This window comes from Mastomys coucha, unplaced genomic scaffold (genome assembly GCF_008632895.1).
Source record: "Mastomys coucha isolate ucsf_1 unplaced genomic scaffold, UCSF_Mcou_1 pScaffold15, whole genome shotgun sequence".
In the NCBI taxonomy this organism is placed as follows: Eukaryota; Metazoa; Chordata; class Mammalia; order Rodentia; family Muridae; genus Mastomys; species Mastomys coucha.
The window spans coordinates 154,223,022-154,241,986 of record NW_022196897.1 but is presented as its reverse complement, the minus strand read 5'-3'; the positions used below and the strand labels follow the sequence as shown (position 1 = coordinate 154,241,986).

General features: G+C 45.7%; 1 protein-coding gene and 1 pseudogene across 4 annotated transcripts in view; one reads left to right on the top strand and one right to left on the bottom strand.

The window, feature by feature from the left end:
• The window catches only part of Adnp (activity dependent neuroprotector homeobox), a 26,227-nt gene extending 12,638 nt beyond the window's left edge, over window positions 1-13,589 (top strand). For 3 of the 4 annotated variants that reach the window (XM_031372836.1, XM_031372837.1, XM_031372838.1), the window contains 3 exons: window positions 5,339-5,451; window positions 7,056-7,148; window positions 9,265-13,589. In XM_031372836.1, coding sequence (XP_031228696.1) covers window positions 5,344-5,451; window positions 7,056-7,148; window positions 9,265-12,378 — 3,315 coding nt within the window. In that variant the 5' untranslated portion in view covers window positions 5,339-5,343 and the 3' untranslated portion in view covers window positions 12,379-13,589. The remainder of the gene's footprint in view (window positions 1-5,338; window positions 5,452-7,055; window positions 7,149-9,264) is intronic. The other variant, XM_031372839.1, reaches the window with a different exon arrangement.
• Window positions 96-426, bottom strand: LOC116091441 (annotated as a pseudogene).
• Window positions 13,590-18,965: the final 5,376 nt, after the last annotated feature.

Below are 18,965 nucleotides of genomic sequence, written 5' to 3'. Positions count from 1 at the left end.
TGTGCTACTTTCTTGTATGCTACAGCCAGTGTATATAAAATAGTTAAGCCATGAAACAAATCCATGAAATTCAGAGAGGTAGATGTTAAGGACTGACAAGTAGAAGATAGTGTATTGTGGCATGTGTTAAAGAGAAGCTTTTGTACAGACTTCAAACTTAGTTCTCTTGAATATTCACTGGTTCATGAGAAATGGTTTGAGAAACCTCAAGATATATGACTACAAAAAGGAGCAGACTTTCTGGGGTCTGAAGGGATTTGTACTTGAAAATACTCGAGTCAAGAAAGGGTCATGTGGAGCATTCTGCAGACAGAACTGTTTCAAGTCTGCATCTGCCTAGGAAACCTTCACTCAGTTGAGCCCAGCCTCCAGCCAGGGCTGCTGAGCCACCTTCTTCATGGCAGCAACGCTAGAAGAACCCGACATGGCGCCCAGGACAGCCAGGCCAACCGAGAAATGTATTTAATTTGAGAGTTTGGTGCCTAGCAGTAGTTCTGAGGACAATAATTTGTGTCACCATTTGCTTATATACATTTGTTTATTTTCTGAGAGGTGCCTTGGTATGTGTGTGAAGGTCAGAGAATTGACTACAGTAATCAGTTCTGGTTTTTTCCCATCATGTGGGGTCCCAAGGATTGAACTCAAGTCACTAGGTTTGATGGTGAGTGTCTTTTTATCTAGGGAACTAGCTGCTGGCCCTAAACCTAATTTTAGTTTCCTTTTTAATTTATGTATGGGATGTTTTGTCTGTACCATATTATGCCTAGTGCCCTCAGAAACCCAAATAGGGTTTCAGAGCCCCTGAAACTGGAGTTACAGACAGCTGTGAACTGCCATGTGGGTGCTGAGAAACCAGTCTGGGCTGGATCCTCTTGAAAAGCTGTCAGTGCTCTTAACCTCTGCCTGAGCCATCTCTCTTACATTCTTCTGTCCTGTTGCAGTTTTATCTAATCCGGAACATTTTGTCTCTGGGTAGCCAGAATTAGCTGTTGTGGTGTTTGAGATAGAGAGGAGAGATATTAGAGCAGCCCTTCTGGTGGGACTCGAAGAACTTTTTCCCACACTGACAAGAAGAAGGGGTGAATTATTTCCTAGTGGCAACAGCCTGTAAGTGGTGGCTTCTAAACTGGACAGAGCCTCTTGAAAGGTTCCAGCAAGGCTTTTTAAAGACTTATTTGCAAAAAAATAAAAACAAGATAAACCCAAGGTACAAATACAGATACAGGAGGATCGCCAACCACTTTGGTATGAAGAAGAAAACGGATTGGGGGGGTGGCTTAGGCCTGTGATCCTTGTATTTAGGACATGGAGTTCAAGTTCAGCTTTGGGTATATGTGGCCCTGTCTCAAGAAAATATTTCTTTAAAAACCACTGATTTAGAACAATTGGCTTCTGTTATGAAGAAGTAACTGTCCTTGTTGGCTCTTCATGCAGTGCTAGATTACTCTTACAATCTAGCAAACCCAGAGGGCTACATCTCTCCTTCAAGGAATACACTAGCTGTCAATTTATACATGTTCAGATTTTGGTTCCCAGATAGTTTTGAAAAGTGGCAGAGATAGATGCCTGTGGTTGGCTGGCTGTCACATTTACTGTTGTACTGTCAATGTGTTTAATTAGCCTAGACACTCCTGAATGGTCGAGAAAAGTCAAGTAAGGGTGCATGCTGAAGCAAGATGGCTTTGCCTTTAAAGACACTGTTGTCCTCTGAGTGGCTTCAGTGTAACCTGGACAAGTTGATTTGAGGATTTTTCTTGCAGTGCACAGACAAAGTTTCCAGCTGGCTGTGAAGATTCCCTTCCTTTCTGTCTCTTACTTGGTGGAAGTGTCTGTGTTCTGTTTGTTTGAGATGCAGGAACTCAAACCCATGGCTCCCTGGACACAAAACAGCTGCTTTCCTCACTGTTTTATTGTTTGGTCTTTTGTAGTTCTAAAGTAGGAGTCAATGGTGTCACCCTGACTTGGTAGCTCTGCAAGGACACTGATACAGCCTCCCTGGTGCTTCATGCCCTGCAGACCTTTCCGTGAGCTGCTAAACTGTCACTGTCATCCTTGTGTCCTCCTTCATCTTCGTGAGAACGTGCTCAGCCTCTGGAGGAATGCAGAACTTGTGGTGCAGTTCTGCTCGGTATTGCCAGGTCTGATAGTTGAGCAGTACCTTGCCTCGTGTGGGTTTGGCATAAAGAAAAAAAGGATGGAGAGGCAGGGGGGAGGGTGGCTTAGGCCTGTATCCTAAGTATCCAAATGAGTATTTAAGCTGGGCTATATTCTCTTTACCCTCTTGGTGTGTGAAGTGATTGCTTTTGGTATCTGAAAGGCATAGATAGGATCTGGCATACTATACTATATACATAGTTTTAATTCATCTGGAGCCTTGGGCCTAGGTGAATCTGATTTTTTTTTTTTTTTTTTTAGATTTTTATTTATTTATTTATTTAATCTATGTACACTGTAGCTGTCTTCAGGCACACCAGAAGAGGGTGTCAGATCCCATTACAGATGGTTGTGAGCCACCATGTGGGTGCTTGAGCCATATCTTCAGCCCGGACTCTTGCTTTCTTCCTCCCCCTCCCCACCCCAGACAGGGTTTCTCTGTGTAGCCCTGGCTAGCCTCGAACTCAGAAATCCATCTGTCTCTGCCTCCCCAGTGCTGGGATTAAAGGTGTGCACCACCACTGCCCTGCTGACTCTTGCTTTCTAATAAAACACAAAAGAGTTTAGCCTTGGTTAAACTTCTCTTTAATGTAAGTGAGCTTGAGAAGGGTGTGACTCATTCATTCCAAATGAATATTTAAGACATTCTCAAAAGGTGATTATGAGCCAGAATTGATGACACATGCCTTTAGTCTAGCACTCAGGAGGCAGGGGCAGAGGCAAAGGTGGGTCTCTTTTGAGCTGGAGGTCAGCCTGGCTTATTCAGGGTAGCTTTTCCAGTTATTGCATAGCTGTGAATAAAACACTTGGATTAGATGTTCCCAAAATTATTTTATTAGCACCATGTTTCTAACTAACTGAGCTAATTAATTAGCCTGCCCGAATTTAGCAATTGACTTTCCATGTAGTGTTTTAGGTTTGGTTGTCAGGGCCTGGGGGTTTTGTAGAATTACTGAATATTTTTGACAAACTTCTCTCTAATCAATCCCATTTTTCCTTTTGACTCACTTCTTTTGTATGTCCCGATGCCCGTTGTTTCTACAAAGACTTTTGGTTGCAACAAAGCTTGAGCACACATGCTGGAGTTAGAGAGAGATGAGGTCTCAGTGAGGAGAATGCTGCCTCAGGCCTCTTTCCCTCTCTGCTTTCCAGCAAACCTGACAGCCATGTTTTGAGCACATGACCAGTTCTTTGTACTGATCAGTGTCTACAGAGATGAAACCTGTTGCTCCCCTGAGTCCTCGCTGACGGCACATCATTTGTGGCAGGAGTGGTTTCCAACTGAAGCTGGACAGCAAAGCTTGTGTAAAACTTGTTGCCTAAGGACCTCTTGTGTGTTCCCAGCACCATGGCCTGCAAAGTTTAGGTGTCTTGGTGAACAAGAGGACAGTTGCATTAAGTTGGACAATTGGCCCCTTTTGTGCCATGTGCTGAAAGGAGGTTCTCCTCGGCAAGAACCCGTTAGAAACTGCCAGCATAAGGAACAGAGGCTGGGCAGAGGAGATTGGTGACCAAAGGATGGATTGGAGGAAAGTACACCTAGCCTACCCCTCCCTGCACTGCGTTTATTTGTTTGGTTTTTGTTTTCTCTCTTTGTTTTCAAAACATGGTCTGTTTGTTGACTCTAGTTCAGAAGGGTTTTGAGGCTTCTGGGTGGGGGTGGAGGGGTTAAAACTTAAGCAAAACAATGGATGGGTGACAGTGATAAATCCTGGAACTAGTTACTCACTTGAACTTACAGTTTTGAGTCAAGGTGTCACTGTGCAGGGCTTCTGCCATTTAGGGTATAGGTACCATTAGCTCAGCTCACAATCCTCCCAAATGCTGGGATTCTGAATGGATTACTGCCTAGCCCAGCCTGTGCCTTAAGGATTTTAACAGGTAGTGGTCTGAGGAAAAGCATGGAGGGCCTTTGAGTCCTTCTTCATGTCACGTAGTAATTCAGATATGGACTGGTGTTTTATTGAAACTTTCTTGCTTGGTTTGGTGTAAGGCCCAGGGAGTATGAAGGAGAAATGGTAGGGGTTGCTCCTTCTAGGGAGAGAGCAGTAGGTTTCAGGCTTATGGGAGTTTATCTAGAGAATGATAAGACTGAGAAGTGCTGAATTTTCTGTGAATGTTTTGATGTTGGGAGACCCAGCTAAACGTTAGTACTTCTTAATGGGGTATTCTGAGACCTGTGACTTATAAGGGAACATCCCCAGATTAAGGCTTGCCGACAGTAAAGGTGATGAGTGTAGGTTTGTCAGACCCAAGTTGCTGGTGCTATGGAGTTGGTTGGTGTTTTTGTTTGGTTGGTTGGTTTTTAGTTTTCTTGTGGCTTTGGTCTTGAGCTACTTTATTCTCCAAAATTATGTTGGACTTGGATTATTATAAAAAATAAGGTCATATTCAAAGTCTTAAAAGTCTTGCCTCAAATTTTACTAATTCAGTTTTCTTAAGTAAATGTAAGTGCCTTGGGTTTTAAGAAACTTGGGAAATCGATTTACATTTCTGCCTTTAATACATTTGGGACAGTCCGGCAGCTTTTTAGTTCCCTGAGGCACAAGTGCTCACATGCTCACAGGCATTATATTTTTTTAAAGGATTCCAGAAAGACTACAGGAATCACTATATGTTCTGATGCCACACAAGCATGGCTTTTCCGATCTATGTGTTTATTCTGTGGCCTATGTGAGGCCTCTGCCCTGGTGTGTTGCCACCCAAGGAAACAGTCACTGAATGACATGTTGCTTCTGTGAGTGTCCTTCGTTGCCTTGGTCAGGACATTTCGTGTGGCAGAATCATCCCCTCAGCACTGAAAGCTGAGTGGTGCTGTGAAGCTCGGAGTGGTTCCAACTTCATAGGTCCAGCATTGAGAGAAGACATGCGCACTCGATTTGGCTTTGAGATAGCTGGTTGATATTGTTGCCCTCATTTTCCAACCTCAGATTCCTCTCTGAATGATTTTCACAGCCTGCTGAGGCTTGTGTGCCTAGCCGTGTGGTCTCAACTGTCCTCTTCTGAAATAGGGAAGGAAGGCTGACAAGCACTCACCTATTTGCCTGCTGCTCTTAAGTGTTTCGTACTAGGCGAGGAATTCTTAACTGAGGGAGCCAGGGTTTGGGATCCTATCGTCAGTGAAATTAGTAACTTTTACAAGTTGTACATGTTTTGACTTGACTTAAATTTTTTTTTCCAATAGAAACTATGTTCCAACTTCCTGTCAACAATCTTGGCAGTTTAAGAAAAGCCCGGAAAACTGTGAAAAAAATACTTAGTGACATTGGGTTGGAATACTGTAAAGAACATATAGAAGTAAGTAGCATGCCATTTTTAAATTTTAATGTGACTCAGCTTCTGATCCATTACTGTGTCCATGGGCAAAGGTGGTTCACTGATAGGTGTGGTAGTAAATTTTAACTAGACCTTCAGCTTCACCAAAACCTTCTCACTTAGGATAGCTTACTTCATTTTCCCTGAAAGCCTGTTCATCTTTGTGACCTGAGGCAAAAACCAGCTATAGCACAGAGCATATACACACTGTCAGACAGTGCACAAGGGGCTTTAAACTTGTATATGAACTTTGTCCTTGAAACAAGCTTCGGGGACTCTAGGAATTCTTGTCTCCAGTCTATGAAAGAAGAATTGGGAAAGCAGAGGCGTCAGGCTCTCAGCTAGGGAATGGGCAGTGGGGACTGCAGAGCCTGTTTTCCTTCTAATAGGCCTGGGTGTTTCTGTTGACCTGTTGAGGCACAGTTGTCTGGGTGTTTGTCATCTCTTTCCTTAGGATTTGAGCACTTGTCAGCCTTCTGAACTCTCAAAGTCTTATCTTGCCCTTGTGTAACAGTTTGGCTTTTCCAGACTGTCTCCTATCCTTTTTATTCTGAGCCTTTCAAGCCCTATAGGGTACATAGAGGCGTCTCCTCCTTTTCCAGATCTCCTTGTTCCCAGTCTTACAGTTAGACACAGCCTCCATTGAAGTGCTCACAGCTCCTTCCCTGACACACTTTAAGTTCTTGCTGACCAGGCCACAGTTGGCCTTGGTTAGCCATTTATCCCACTACCTACCTGGCACGGTGCTTGGCACAAAACAAATACTGGGGACACAGGTCACGGGTGGCATTGATGTATATTTTACTCGTGGAGCAAGTTCACTTCTGAGTCCCACTCAGAGTAGTCGGGGAGGGATGTACCCTGGAAACCAACATTTCTCAGAAGTGTGCTCTGGTGGTTTGTTCATAGGGTGGAGGTAACTCTTCTGCCCCTCAGGTTCACACAGATCTGTACTTGGTGATGTGGGAGGCAGGTGATCCTTACCAAATAAATACACAAGTCAAGTGACTTTCCTACCCTGTGCTGGGTCTGCTCCTCCCCCTAGACCCATTACATACTCTGAAGTTTCGAACAGTTAGCTTTCCACCTACAGCTGTAAGCCATTCACCCTACTTTCTTCTCAGCCGTGAAGGAGAACACTACAATTTCACATCATAGAGTAGAGACTGGACGGCATGTTGCTTACTTTCTTTATGGGTTTAAGTCTTGAGTTTTATTCCAGATTCACCCCTCCTTCCGTTTGTTTGTTTGTTTATGCACCCAAACTAGACTCTTCTTCCTCCAAGGCTACTAGCACACATCCTTCTCCACCAGTGTTGGGACTGGTGAGTTATGTGGGTAATGGAGCTGCTGTGGAACCCGAGCCTTCCCATCTGCCCTTGCAGCCCTCTTTGGAAAACTGGCCGTGTGCCTTTTATATGTGCTGAGAGCCTCAGCACCAGTACGTTGGTTCTCCGTGGGTTGATTCTCTTGGACCCTTCCACACTGGTTAAAGAGCTAGAGTCTGTGTGCCGGGTCTTCTGTGTGCCGGGTCTTCTGGGGTTGATGCCACTATGCTTTTGTAAATTTCTCTCACTGTTTTCTAGGATTTTAAACAGTTTGAACCTAATGACTTTTATTTGAAAAACACTACATGGGAGGATGTAGGACTATGGGACCCTTCTCTTACAAAAAATCAGGTAAGTCTCACAGGAATGCTCAACACACCTGCAAGCCTTCCATAGTGACAACTCTGTGTGGGCGATGGCCTGATGTGGAAAGTGTGTAATGCTACATCTCATTTTCCTGAGTAGTAGGAGAACCACGTTGTTCCTGGACTGAAACTTCGAAGTTAACAGAACAAACAAAGCTCTGGATTTGATCTCCAGTATCACATAGACCAGACATGGTTGCACATACCTCTGCAAATTGCAGAAGTGGAAGCAGGATCAAACGGCCAGGAGCATCCTTTATAATAAGTTTGAGGCCAGCCTGGATAAATGAGATCCTATCTCTAGAAAACCAAAATACCAAAGTTGGCTGTGGTGTCTAATTCTCCCTCCATGGTGCCTTTTTTTTTTTTTAATATGAGTACACTGTATATGTCTTCAGACACTCACCAGAAGAGTGCATCCCGTTACAGATGGTTGTGAGCCTCAGTGTGGTTGCTGGGAATTGAACTCAGTATCTGGAAGAGCAGGCAGTTCTCTTACCTGCTGAGCCATCTCCAGCCCTCCTCCGTCCATTTCTAAGGAGTACTCTCCAGAATTGTGTGTGTGACCACACCTGCTGTCCTGTCTCTGTCACTACTCTTGTTTTCTAGAGAAAAGCCATACTGTGGTCATCGTTGTTTGAGACAGGATTTCTCTGTATAACAGCCCTGGCTGTCCTTGAACTCACTCTGTAGACCAGACTAGCCTCAAACTCAGAGAGATCTGCCTGCCTCTGCCTCCCAGGTACTGGGATTAAAAGATGTGCCCATCCCCACCACCTGCCATCACCCTTCTGGTTTACACTCCCTTATCCCCATTGATGACCTGTGATGTTTATGGGAGGGTGTGGTAGATGAGCCCTGGAAGGGCGATGGCAGACCATGTCTTGAACTCTATTTAGTGCCCAGGAAGAGGTGCTGAGCAGCCTTCCATCAGAAGGCTTTCCTTAAGAGGTTTGGTTCTGAAGCTACAGCCACTATAACCTTGGCTGTGCTGGAACTCAGAGATCAGGTGTCCCTGCCTCCCTTGCACTGAGATTAAAGGAATACACCTTTAATATCACCATCTGGGGAGCTTGAAGGGAGCACGGGGAGAGTACTTTTGGTTCTCCAAAAACAGTTCCTGGAAAACTAGAGAAAAGATGATTGTTTATCGTGTATGTATTTACCTGTTTTGGGTCAATTCTGAAAGCTGATCTCTAATGTCATTGCTTCTAAAACTTTGCCCTCTGTCTATAAGGCAGTCAAAGTTAACTTCTTAGCTGGATTAAAACAGCTGCGACTTCATTGGCCATTTATTGGTTGGTTGGTTGGTTGGTTGGTTGGTTGGTTGGTTGGTTGGTTGGTTGGTTTTTTGAGATGGTTTCTCTGTGGAGTCTTGTCTACACAGAGAAAAGACATGCACCACCACGCGTGGCTTTTAATTGGCAGTTTGAACAGGAAAAAAAATTTTATAATGAGTGTTTTACTTGAATGGGTATTTGTGCCTTGTATGTGCTTAGTGCCCTCTGAGGTCAGAAGAAAACACAGGATCCCCTGGAACTGCACCGTGGATAGTCATAAGCTACCTTGCAGTTGCTAGGAATCAAACAGGGTCCTCTTTGAATACAACCAGTGCTCAACTATTGAGCCATCTCTCCAGCCCTCGTTGACCTTTTATCAAGGTCTTTGTGCATTGCAACAGTGTCACCTGTGAGTTCCTGTGTCTAAAGCCGAGAAGATCACAAAATGAGGCTTTTCCATAGTTGAATTGTGTTTTTAGCAAGAAAATTGGGGGGGGGGGTAGTTTGTTTGTTTGTCTGTTTTTTTTGTTTTTTGCCTCTGACTTCTCTCTGAAACCAGCCAGCAAGTACAACTAGCAATTTTTAAAGATTTAGCAAGAACTTAGCACTGAGTTTTAATTTACACAGACACAAATAAAAGTATTTGATTCAAAAATGCATTTGCGTTCTTTAATTTTTTCTGCTGGAGAAACCTCCAACATCATTGCCTTGCAGAGTTTCTGGGAATACCTGGGGGAGGGGGTGCCTAGAACCTGGAACCATACGCCTTGAGTGGCCTTCTCACTCTGGTTTCTGTTCTGTTTTGTTTCATTTGTTTCTTAGGACTATCGGACAAAACCTTTTTGCTGCAGTGCTTGTCCGTTTTCCTCAAAATTCTTCTCTGCCTACAAAAGTCATTTCCGGAATGTCCATAGTGAAGACTTTGAAAATAGGATTCTCCTTAACTGTCCTTACTGTACCTTCAATGCAGATAAAAAGACTTTGGAAACACACATTAAAATATTTCATGCTCCAAACTCCAGCGCACCGAGTAGCAGTCTCAGCACTTTCAAAGATAAAAACAAAAACGATGGCCTTAAACCTAAGCAGGCTGACAATGTAGAGCAAGCCGTGTATTACTGCAAGAAGTGCACTTACCGAGACCCTCTCTACGAGATCGTCAGGAAGCACATCTACAGGGAACATTTTCAGCACGTGGCAGCACCCTACATAGCAAAAGCGGGAGAAAAATCACTCAATGGTGCAGTCTCGCTGGGCACAGATGCCCGAGAAGAGTGTAACATCCACTGCAAGCGATGCCTTTTCATGCCCAAATCCTATGAAGCTTTGGTGCAGCATGTCATTGAGGACCATGAACGGATAGGCTATCAGGTCACTGCCATGATCGGACACACAAATGTTGTAGTTCCCCGAGCCAAACCCTTAATGCTGATTGCCCCCAAGCCTCAAGAAAAAAAGGGCATGGGACTCCCACCAAGAATCAGTTCCCTTGCTTCTGGAAGTGTCCGGTCTTTGCCATCACAGCAGATGGTGAACCGACTGTCAATACCAAAGCCCAACTTAAATTCAACGGGAGTCAACATGATGTCCAATGTTCACCTACAGCAAAACAACTATGGAGTCAAATCTGTGGGCCAGAGCTATGGTGTTGGCCAGTCAGTGAGGCTGGGCCTAGGTGGCAATGCTCCAGTTTCCATCCCTCAACAGTCTCAGTCTGTGAAACAGTTACTTCCAAGTGGAAATGGGAGGTCCTTTGGGCTAGGTGCTGAGCAGAGGCCCCCGGCAGCAGCCAGGTACTCCCTGCAGACGACCAACACCTCCTCTCTACCCCCAGGCCAGGTGAAGCCCCCCTCTGTGTCTCAGTCGCAGGCATCTAGAGTATTAGGTCAGGCCAGTTGTAAACCACCACCAGCTGCCACAGGCCCTCCTCCCAGCAACCATTGTGCCACTCAGAAGTGGAAAATATGTACAATCTGTAACGAGCTTTTTCCTGAGAATGTCTACAGTGTTCACTTTGAAAAGGAACATAAAGCTGAGAAAGTCCCAGCAGTAGCTAACTACATTATGAAAATACACAATTTCACTAGCAAATGCCTCTACTGTAATCGCTATTTGCCTACAGATACCCTACTCAACCATATGTTAATTCATGGTCTGTCTTGTCCATATTGCCGTTCTACCTTCAATGATGTGGAGAAGATGGCAGCACACATGCGAATGGTTCATATTGATGAAGAGATGGGGCCTAAAACAGATTCTACTTTGAGCTTTGATTTGACATTGCAACAGGGCAGTCACACCAACATTCATCTTCTGGTGACCACATACAACCTGAGGGATGCCCCAGCTGAATCAGTTGCTTACCATGCCCAAAATAATGCCCCAGTTCCTCCAAAGCCACAACCAAAAGTTCAGGAAAAGGCGGATGTCCCCGTTAAAAGTTCACCTCAAGCTGCGGTGCCCTATAAAAAAGATGTTGGGAAGACCCTTTGCCCCCTATGCTTTTCAATCCTAAAAGGACCCATATCTGATGCGCTTGCACATCATTTACGAGAAAGGCACCAAGTTATTCAGACAGTTCATCCAGTTGAGAAAAAGCTAACTTACAAGTGTATCCATTGCCTTGGTGTGTATACTAGCAACATGACAGCCTCAACCATCACTCTACACCTAGTCCACTGCAGGGGTGTTGGAAAGACCCAGAATGGCCAGGACAAGACAAATGCACCTTCTCGGCTCAATCAGTCTCCAGGCCTGGCCCCTGTGAAGCGCACGTATGAGCAAATGGAGTTTCCACTGCTAAAAAAGCGAAAGCTGGAGGATGAAAATGATTCCCCTAGCTGCTTTGAGGAGAAGCCAGAGGAGCCAGTTGTTTTAGCTTTAGACCCCAAGGGTCATGAAGATGATTCTTACGAAGCTAGGAAAAGCTTTCTCACAAAGTACTTCAACAAACAGCCCTATCCCACCAGGAGAGAAATTGAGAAGTTAGCTGCCAGTCTATGGCTGTGGAAGAGTGACATTGCCTCCCATTTCAGTAACAAGAGGAAGAAGTGTGTCCGCGACTGTGAAAAGTACAAGCCTGGTGTGCTGCTAGGTTTTAACATGAAAGAATTAAATAAAGTCAAACATGAGATGGATTTTGATGCTGAGTGGCTATTTGAAAATCATGACGAGAAAGACTCAAGAGTCAATGCTAGCAAGACTGTTGACAAAAAACTTACCCTTGGCAAAGAAGATGACAGCTTCTCAGATAGTTTTGAACATTTGGAAGAAGAATCCAATCGAAGCGGCAGCCCTTTTGACCCTGTCTTTGAAGTTGAGCCTAAAATTCCTAGTGATAATCCAGAAGAGTCTGTGCCGAAGGTAATTCCTGAAGGTGCTTTGGAATCTGAGAAGCTAGACCAAAAAGAGGAGGAGGAGGATGGTTCAAAATATGAAACTATCCATTTGACTGAGGAACCAGCCAAACTAATGCATGATGCCTCTGATAGTGAGGTAGACCAAGATGATGTAGTTGAGTGGAAAGATGGTGCTTCACCATCTGAGAGTGGGCCTGGTTCCCGACAAATCTCAGACTTTGAGGATAATACTTGTGAAATGAAACCAGGCACCTGGTCTGATGAGTCTTCCCAGAGTGAAGACGCAAGGAGCAGTAAGCCAGCTGCCAAAAAAAAGGCTACAGTGCAAGATGACACAGAGCAGTTGAAATGGAAGAATAGTTCCTATGGAAAAGTTGAAGGGTTTTGGTCCAAGGACCAGTCACAGTGGGAAAATGCATCTGAGAATGCAGAGCGCTTACCAAACCCACAGATTGAGTGGCAGAATAGCACAATTGACAGTGAGGATGGGGAGCAGTTTGACAGCATGACTGACGGAGTTGCTGATCCCATGCATGGCAGCTTAACTGGAGTGAAGCTGAGCAGCCAGCAAGCCTGAGGCCCTAGCGTGCCATAGCATATGGGCCTTGTTGCATCCTGGACTTCTGCTCTCCTTCCAGTCTGACTGCAAAGCTGTCTTGGGACTGGCGCTACCTTGCAGGGACTGGTCAGTCAGCCGGCTGTGGGGATGTGTGACCACTATAGTCCAGTGGTTATTTCCAAGTCTACGACATAGGATTGGTTGACCTTGCTTCAGACTCTTCTCTGGTAGACTCTGTGTTGAAGTGTGGAAAAACCAGTAAGCTGGTGACTCATGAGTGCACACAGGGAGAAGTAGTAGTTTGTTACCTACCTGCCTTCCCAGCGTTTCTTTCCTCAGATGTTTGGTTGGATGTCCTGGGAAAGCCTTACCCTCCTGATTCACATAGTAGTGCAGGGCGGGCATACACACTACCAGTCAGACGTGTCTAGTAGACTTGGGAACTTGGACCGTTTTTCATGTATTCATTCTGAATAGTTGAAATGTATATTTGTACAGTCTTTTAGACCTCAAGTGATGCTTATGACACTGTTACTGTGTGCCCGTCATAGATTGGTTTTTAGTGTTGCCCTTGCTGTGTGATAAATGCTATATCTAGTTTACCTAGCAGAAGCTTGACCCTGCAATAGTATGGACCTTTGGACAGACTTAGTTTTTGCACATAACCTTGTACAATCTTGCAACAGAGGCCAGCAACATAAGATATATATCTGGACTCTCCTGTATTATAGAATTCTTTTCTTGTTCTGAGTATCCTTGACATTACAATTGTCAAAAATGGTATTTCAGATCTCTTTCTGAGACCTTTTAAGCTAAAATAACATGCAAGAATTGATTTTACAGCTACTAATTTTGACACCTTTTAGATCTGTAAGTGTTGTCAGAGCAGCAGGCACAGCTGAGTGCCGCCTTTGGGAAGTTTAGTTTCCGCTTTAGTTGAACACCACTGGGTGTATTCATTTATACCATCTAATATATGACACACTGTTGTAGTCTGTATGATTTTGTGGTCTTTATTTCTCTTTGTATTCATTTTAAGCATCTAAATAAATTGCTGTATTGTGCTTAATGTAAATATTTGCTTTTATTACCCATGACAGTCCTGCGTGTCTATTACATCTTTTGCTGTTTGATGCCACAGCACCCTCAGCAGAAATGAAAGCCACGCTCACAAAGAATACTGTGGGAAATCACAATCATTCATTTGCCTAAAGCATGCTTTCTCTCCACGCACCTGCTACAAATTGTGTTCATTTGTGTGTATGTTTCCTTTTTGCTGCAAAAGTAAACATCCTTTAGATTTTCAATTCCCCTCTTGATAAGGAGCAGAGCCTCAGTCTGTATGTAGATGTCATGGTGAAGAACGTAACTATGTTGGTCCCTGGGGGTCTTTCTTCCCTGTGTACTGTTCTTTCCCTCACAGCAGCTGCTCTACCTCTAGAGCCCTTTGACTATTTGCCCCGAAGAGAAAGACTGGAGAGCACACATGTGGGGCACTTGGCACTGACAGAGCTTGTACATTAACTGGACAAGAGATTTCTGAGAACAGGCTAGATGCAGAATACAGTAAGGGGGCAGAAGTGGCAGAACGGTTAGGGCGGGACTTCTCTGTGCTGGGAGAGGCCAGCCACCTCTCCGCTACATTGCCTTAGAGAAGTCAGAAGTGCCCACCTTCAGGACTCCTGAAAAGACCTGTTTCCTGACATAGTAACCGTAAAGGAGAATGCACAATTCTAGCATGGGCTGCTATGGCTGCCGTGGAGCTTTTCTAATCATTTGCCAGAATACATTATAAATGTGTGCAGCGGCTCTGGTCCCGGGGAGGGTTAGCTCCATGTCCATGTGCTAAAGTCATCCAATCAGAACCACCGGCTGATTTTTTTTTTTTAAGCCACCTCCCATTTGTGGGAATTTAGGTCTACAAGGACCACTAAAGAGACTGGTACAGGCAGAATGGCCCTCCCTGGACATCGGTGCAGAGTCTAGGTGCTCCCCTGCCAAGTGGATGGGTGTGAAACCTCAGCACTAAAAGGGGTTTAGCCACTGTGGAAATTGAGTTCCCAACTGGAAATCATGCTGAAGCTCTAAAGTGTCTCAATAAAAGCCATTTTGAAAGAACCCCATTGCTCCTGTTTGCTTTTGGCTGAATCTAACAGACATTCAACTTAAGAGCCATGCACACTGCCACCTTGCACTTTAGAAATTGCTTGGAACTCTAAGCTTAAAAGTTCTACAGAGTTTTCAAAGAAAATCATTATTCCAAAGGTCCTTGTGGCTGAAAATTCTACTTCGAGATTATCTGCCTCTCCTCAGCACATCTCCCATTGTCGTTGGGCATAAAAGAGTAGTCCAGATGTTTCTCAAGTCCAGGTGGAGTCACGCTCCTTTACTTGCCTAAGCGTGCATTTGATCTCAGTGCTTGTTGACAGAGTGAGTGTCCCAAGTGTTTAAAGATGGGGACTCACTAGCTGAAGCACTCCAAGGAGTGAGTGTTCTGGCTACTTGTAAAATGATCCCTCCAGCACACAGGAGTGCCCTGCCTGTGCCTCTTCCTCACTGCCGGATGTTGACCTCTTCAAATGGAGCCCAGAATATGCTCTCAACCTGAGGTAGTAAGAAGTCTTCTCATGTTCACTGAACTTACATAGGACTATGTCGATCAATGGTTGGTTCTTGCTGATTTTCTAACCCTGCTGTTCAGAGCTGGTACCTACCAACTGGATGCCTGCTTCAATACAGCATTGGTGTGAAAGATCTGGAAAATCCTAAACACTACTAAAAGGGAAAAGACTGCCTGTGACACCCTTCCAGAAGAACACTCTAGCATGACAGCAGTATCTCCCTCAGCCACAGGGAGCCTGACTTCAGATGGTACCCAGCTCTGTCCTGAAGGCTTGGCAAGTGTCCGCCTGTTTTCCATCCGCTAGACCTTGAGCCTAGACAAGAGTTCAGTGTGGCTGCAGTGTGGACAGGGATCTGTTGAGACTTACTGGAGGTGAAAGGCAGTCAGACCCCTCCTGGACTTACTTAGGTTGCACTTTCAAAGTTCTTCAAAGAGGAGGCACAGAGAAAGAAGACACCACTGCAAGTCATTTTTTCATTCACATACGATGTTCATATGACCCCTCTCCAGATGTGTGCCCCAGCAGACCAGTTACCTTTTAGGGGTTAACAACTAGAGCTCAGTGGGGCATGCCTGCTGCTCTGGCTTGCACGTGCTGAGACAGGCTGGCATCTCTAATCAGTTTGTGAAAAAGTTCCACCCTGGCCTCGAGTAGTGGAGGGAGGGGGGCCCTGGTCAGAAAGTGGAATTCCTAGCCAGGCGGTGGTGATTCACATCTTTAATCCCAGCACTTGGGAGGCAGAGGCAGGCGGATTTCTGAGTTTGAGGCCAGCCTTGTCTACAGAGTGAGTTCCAAGACAGCCAAGGCTATACAGAGAAACCCTGTCTCAAAAAACAAAAAAAAAAAATGGAATTTCTAAAAACTGGGAGTTTGGGGAAGTTTCACCTCTGAAGGGTATATCTGGGACAGTGGGAGCTGAGTTCTACTCAAAGCAGCCACACTTTCTGCTGCCTCAGAAAAGGGGATGGAGCATAAAGGGATTGAAAATTCCAGGTGCTGACAGCAAGGTTCAAGGAAGTGTGGTTCCCTCGGTCAAGGAAAAACCCAGTCTCAGGAGTCTCCAGGACTCTCATTCTCCGTCAAACCCTTCAGAAGGCTTCCCTGGCTGGGACTGACTAGAAAGGTCTGAGAGTCTAAACCCTGTCGTTGAACTTCTGCCTCCTGCTTGAACCCACACCTTTTTTTATTTTCAGTGTGGGGGCAAAAATTAAACCTGGATGGAGTTATATGCATGAGAGACAAGCTCTCAATTGTCCCACCCACCCCCTTTGGGGGTGAGGAGAGAGTCTTCCACTCCATCCTAGACTTCAGCTTGCTTTGTAGCCAAGGATGAGCGACTTGTCATCCTCTGGCCTCCACCTCCCAGGTGCTAGGATGACAGTTGGTCACCAACGACCATGATGGTTTGTATGGTACCAGGAATGGAACCCAGAATTTTTTTTGCATGCTAGACAAGTACTTGCTGTGCCACCTCCCCAGCCTGAACTGTTGCCAGCTTTTACTGTGCGCTGAGAGCTGAAAGCCTGAGACCTGCTCTGCTTAAAGGAGAAATCAGGCCAACTTGGAGATAGGCTTTAGTTTTTAGACTGAGCACCTAGAAGGCAGAGACAGGTCTCTGAATTTGGAGCCCAGGTATTTATTTGGAAACCACCTCTCATCTGAGGAAAAAATATGAAGGAAAATCAAGAGTAGGGACTACTAGGGTTCATATGAGACTTCTTGATTCTGGAAGGTTAAAGGGGTCCAAGGAGACTTAGCAGCTGAACTCTGGTTAAGCGGCTGTGGTAGGTGCCACTGGAGTCAGATTGCAAGCCCAGCTAGGGCTCCAGCTCCACACTCTTGCCAGAAAACTTGCTTCCTTTAGCAATGGTGACCCAGATGTCTTAACCTGCACATCATGGTCCTTGAGGATGACTGGTGTCCTTTTCCTGGGTACCAGAGAGCAAAGGGTCACCAGGCTTACTCAGAAGTGCCTTTATCCACTGAGTCATCTTCTGAACCCCTGGATCTCTTAGAGATAACCAGGAGCCTCCCTGCAGGGAAATAGCCCGCGCTCAAGGAAACATGATGATCTATATGGTATTGGCATCAGCTCAGAGTCTGAAGTCACCCACCTAAGGGTCACCTTTATTGTAGACAGACACCTGTTTGCAAGGTGCCTCTCATTCACTATCCTAAGAAGGGGCTCCCCCGCCAGTACTGAGCAGAATAACCTGGACTGACTCATTGTCTGTGCTGGTAGGACTGTGCACAGAGCATCCTGGCTGCCTGTGTCCCTTAGGTCCCTTCTCTGAGCTAAGGGAGAATGATTGACCCAAATCAGAAACAAGTTTGAGCCAGCTCCATGTGAGTCCCCAGAAAATAAGAGCAAAGACGGGGATGTTATAGTTGCAGCTTTTCATCCCTTGCCTGCTGGAAGTAGGTTTCCTGGGCAGCCCAAGGACCGCTTGTGGGTCCCTTCCAGAGAGCTGTGGAATTGGTTGGAGTGCAACAAGGACCAGGACAGACAGATGCCAGCCAGCCAGACTACCAGCAGCTGGAATTGCAGAGATCTCGTGTTCAGATTCCACCCCAGAGAGTCTGCCCACGTGTCTTCACTACTAGTCTCCGTGGAGTCAGATCCCAGGTGCTGCAGATGCTCAGTCCAGCACACAAAGGGGCCAGGCAGGTGGAGTAAGGCTGAGGGGAGAGATCTGGACAGTTGTCCTAAAAGTACATTGCTGGGGTTATAGAGATGGCGGTTAAGAATGGGGTTAAGAATTGGGGCTGGCCAGGCAGTGGTGGCGCATGCCTTTTAATCCCAGCACTTGGGAGGCAGAGGCAGGCGGATTTCTGAGTTCGAAGCTAGCCTGGTCTACAGAGTGAGTTCCAGGACAGCCAGGGCTACACAGAGAAACCCTGTCTCCAAAAAAAAAAAGAATTGGGGCTGGAGAGATGGCTCAGCAGTTAAGAGCACTGACTCCTCTTCTAAAGGTCCTGAGTTCAAATCCCAGCAACCATATGGTGGCTCATAACCTTCTAGTGTGTCTGAAGACAGCTACAGTGTACCCATATACAATATATCTTTAAAAAAAAAAAATGCTTGCTGTAGCTGGGCAGTGGTGGCACACACCTTTAATCCCAGCACTTGGGAGGCAGAGGCAGGCAGATTTCTGAGTTCGAGGCCATCCTGGTCTACAGAGTGAGTTCCAGGACAGCCAGGGCTACACAGAGAAACTCTGTCTCGGGGGCAGGGAGGTCGGGGGGAGAATCCTTGCTGTGGGCCCCAAAGGGAAGAGGAGCTCCACAGGAAGACCAACAGAGCTAACCTGGATCCTTGGAGTTCTCAGAGTCTGAACCACCAACCAAAGAGTATACACAGGCTGACAGTCTAGACCTAGGCCTTCCTGTATGTAGGAGATGTGCAGCTTGGTCTTCATGAGGGTTCCAAACAACTGGAGCAGGAGCTATCCCAAAAGCTGTTGCCTGTCTGTAGGATGTGTTCTACTAGCTGGGATGCTTTGTCTGGCCTCAATGGGAGAGGAAGCAACTAACCTCCAAGAGACTCTAAGTGCAGGAGGTGGGAGATGGGGGGATACCGAGGGTGGCCCACCACTCAGGAAAAACAGAATGGGGAAGGATTGTGAGAGGGAGTGAGCAGGATATAAAGTGAATAAGTTTAAAAAAAAAACAGATTTCAGAGTTCAAGGCCAGCCTGGTCTACAGGGTAAGTTCCAGGATAGCCAGGGCTACACAGAGAAGCCCTGTCTCGAAAAACAAAAATAAAATAACAGATATATACATGGAAATAAAAGCTTTTAGAAAAAAAACCCACCTCATGCCTGTTATGCATTCATATATGTACATATATATGTGTGTGTATACATGAATGTGTGTACCCACGGAGAGGAAGAAGTCAGGAGCCTCACAGCCCTACACCTGGAGTTAGAGGCAGTTGTGAGCTGCTCAGTGTGGGTGCTGGGAAGGAACTCTGGTCCTCCA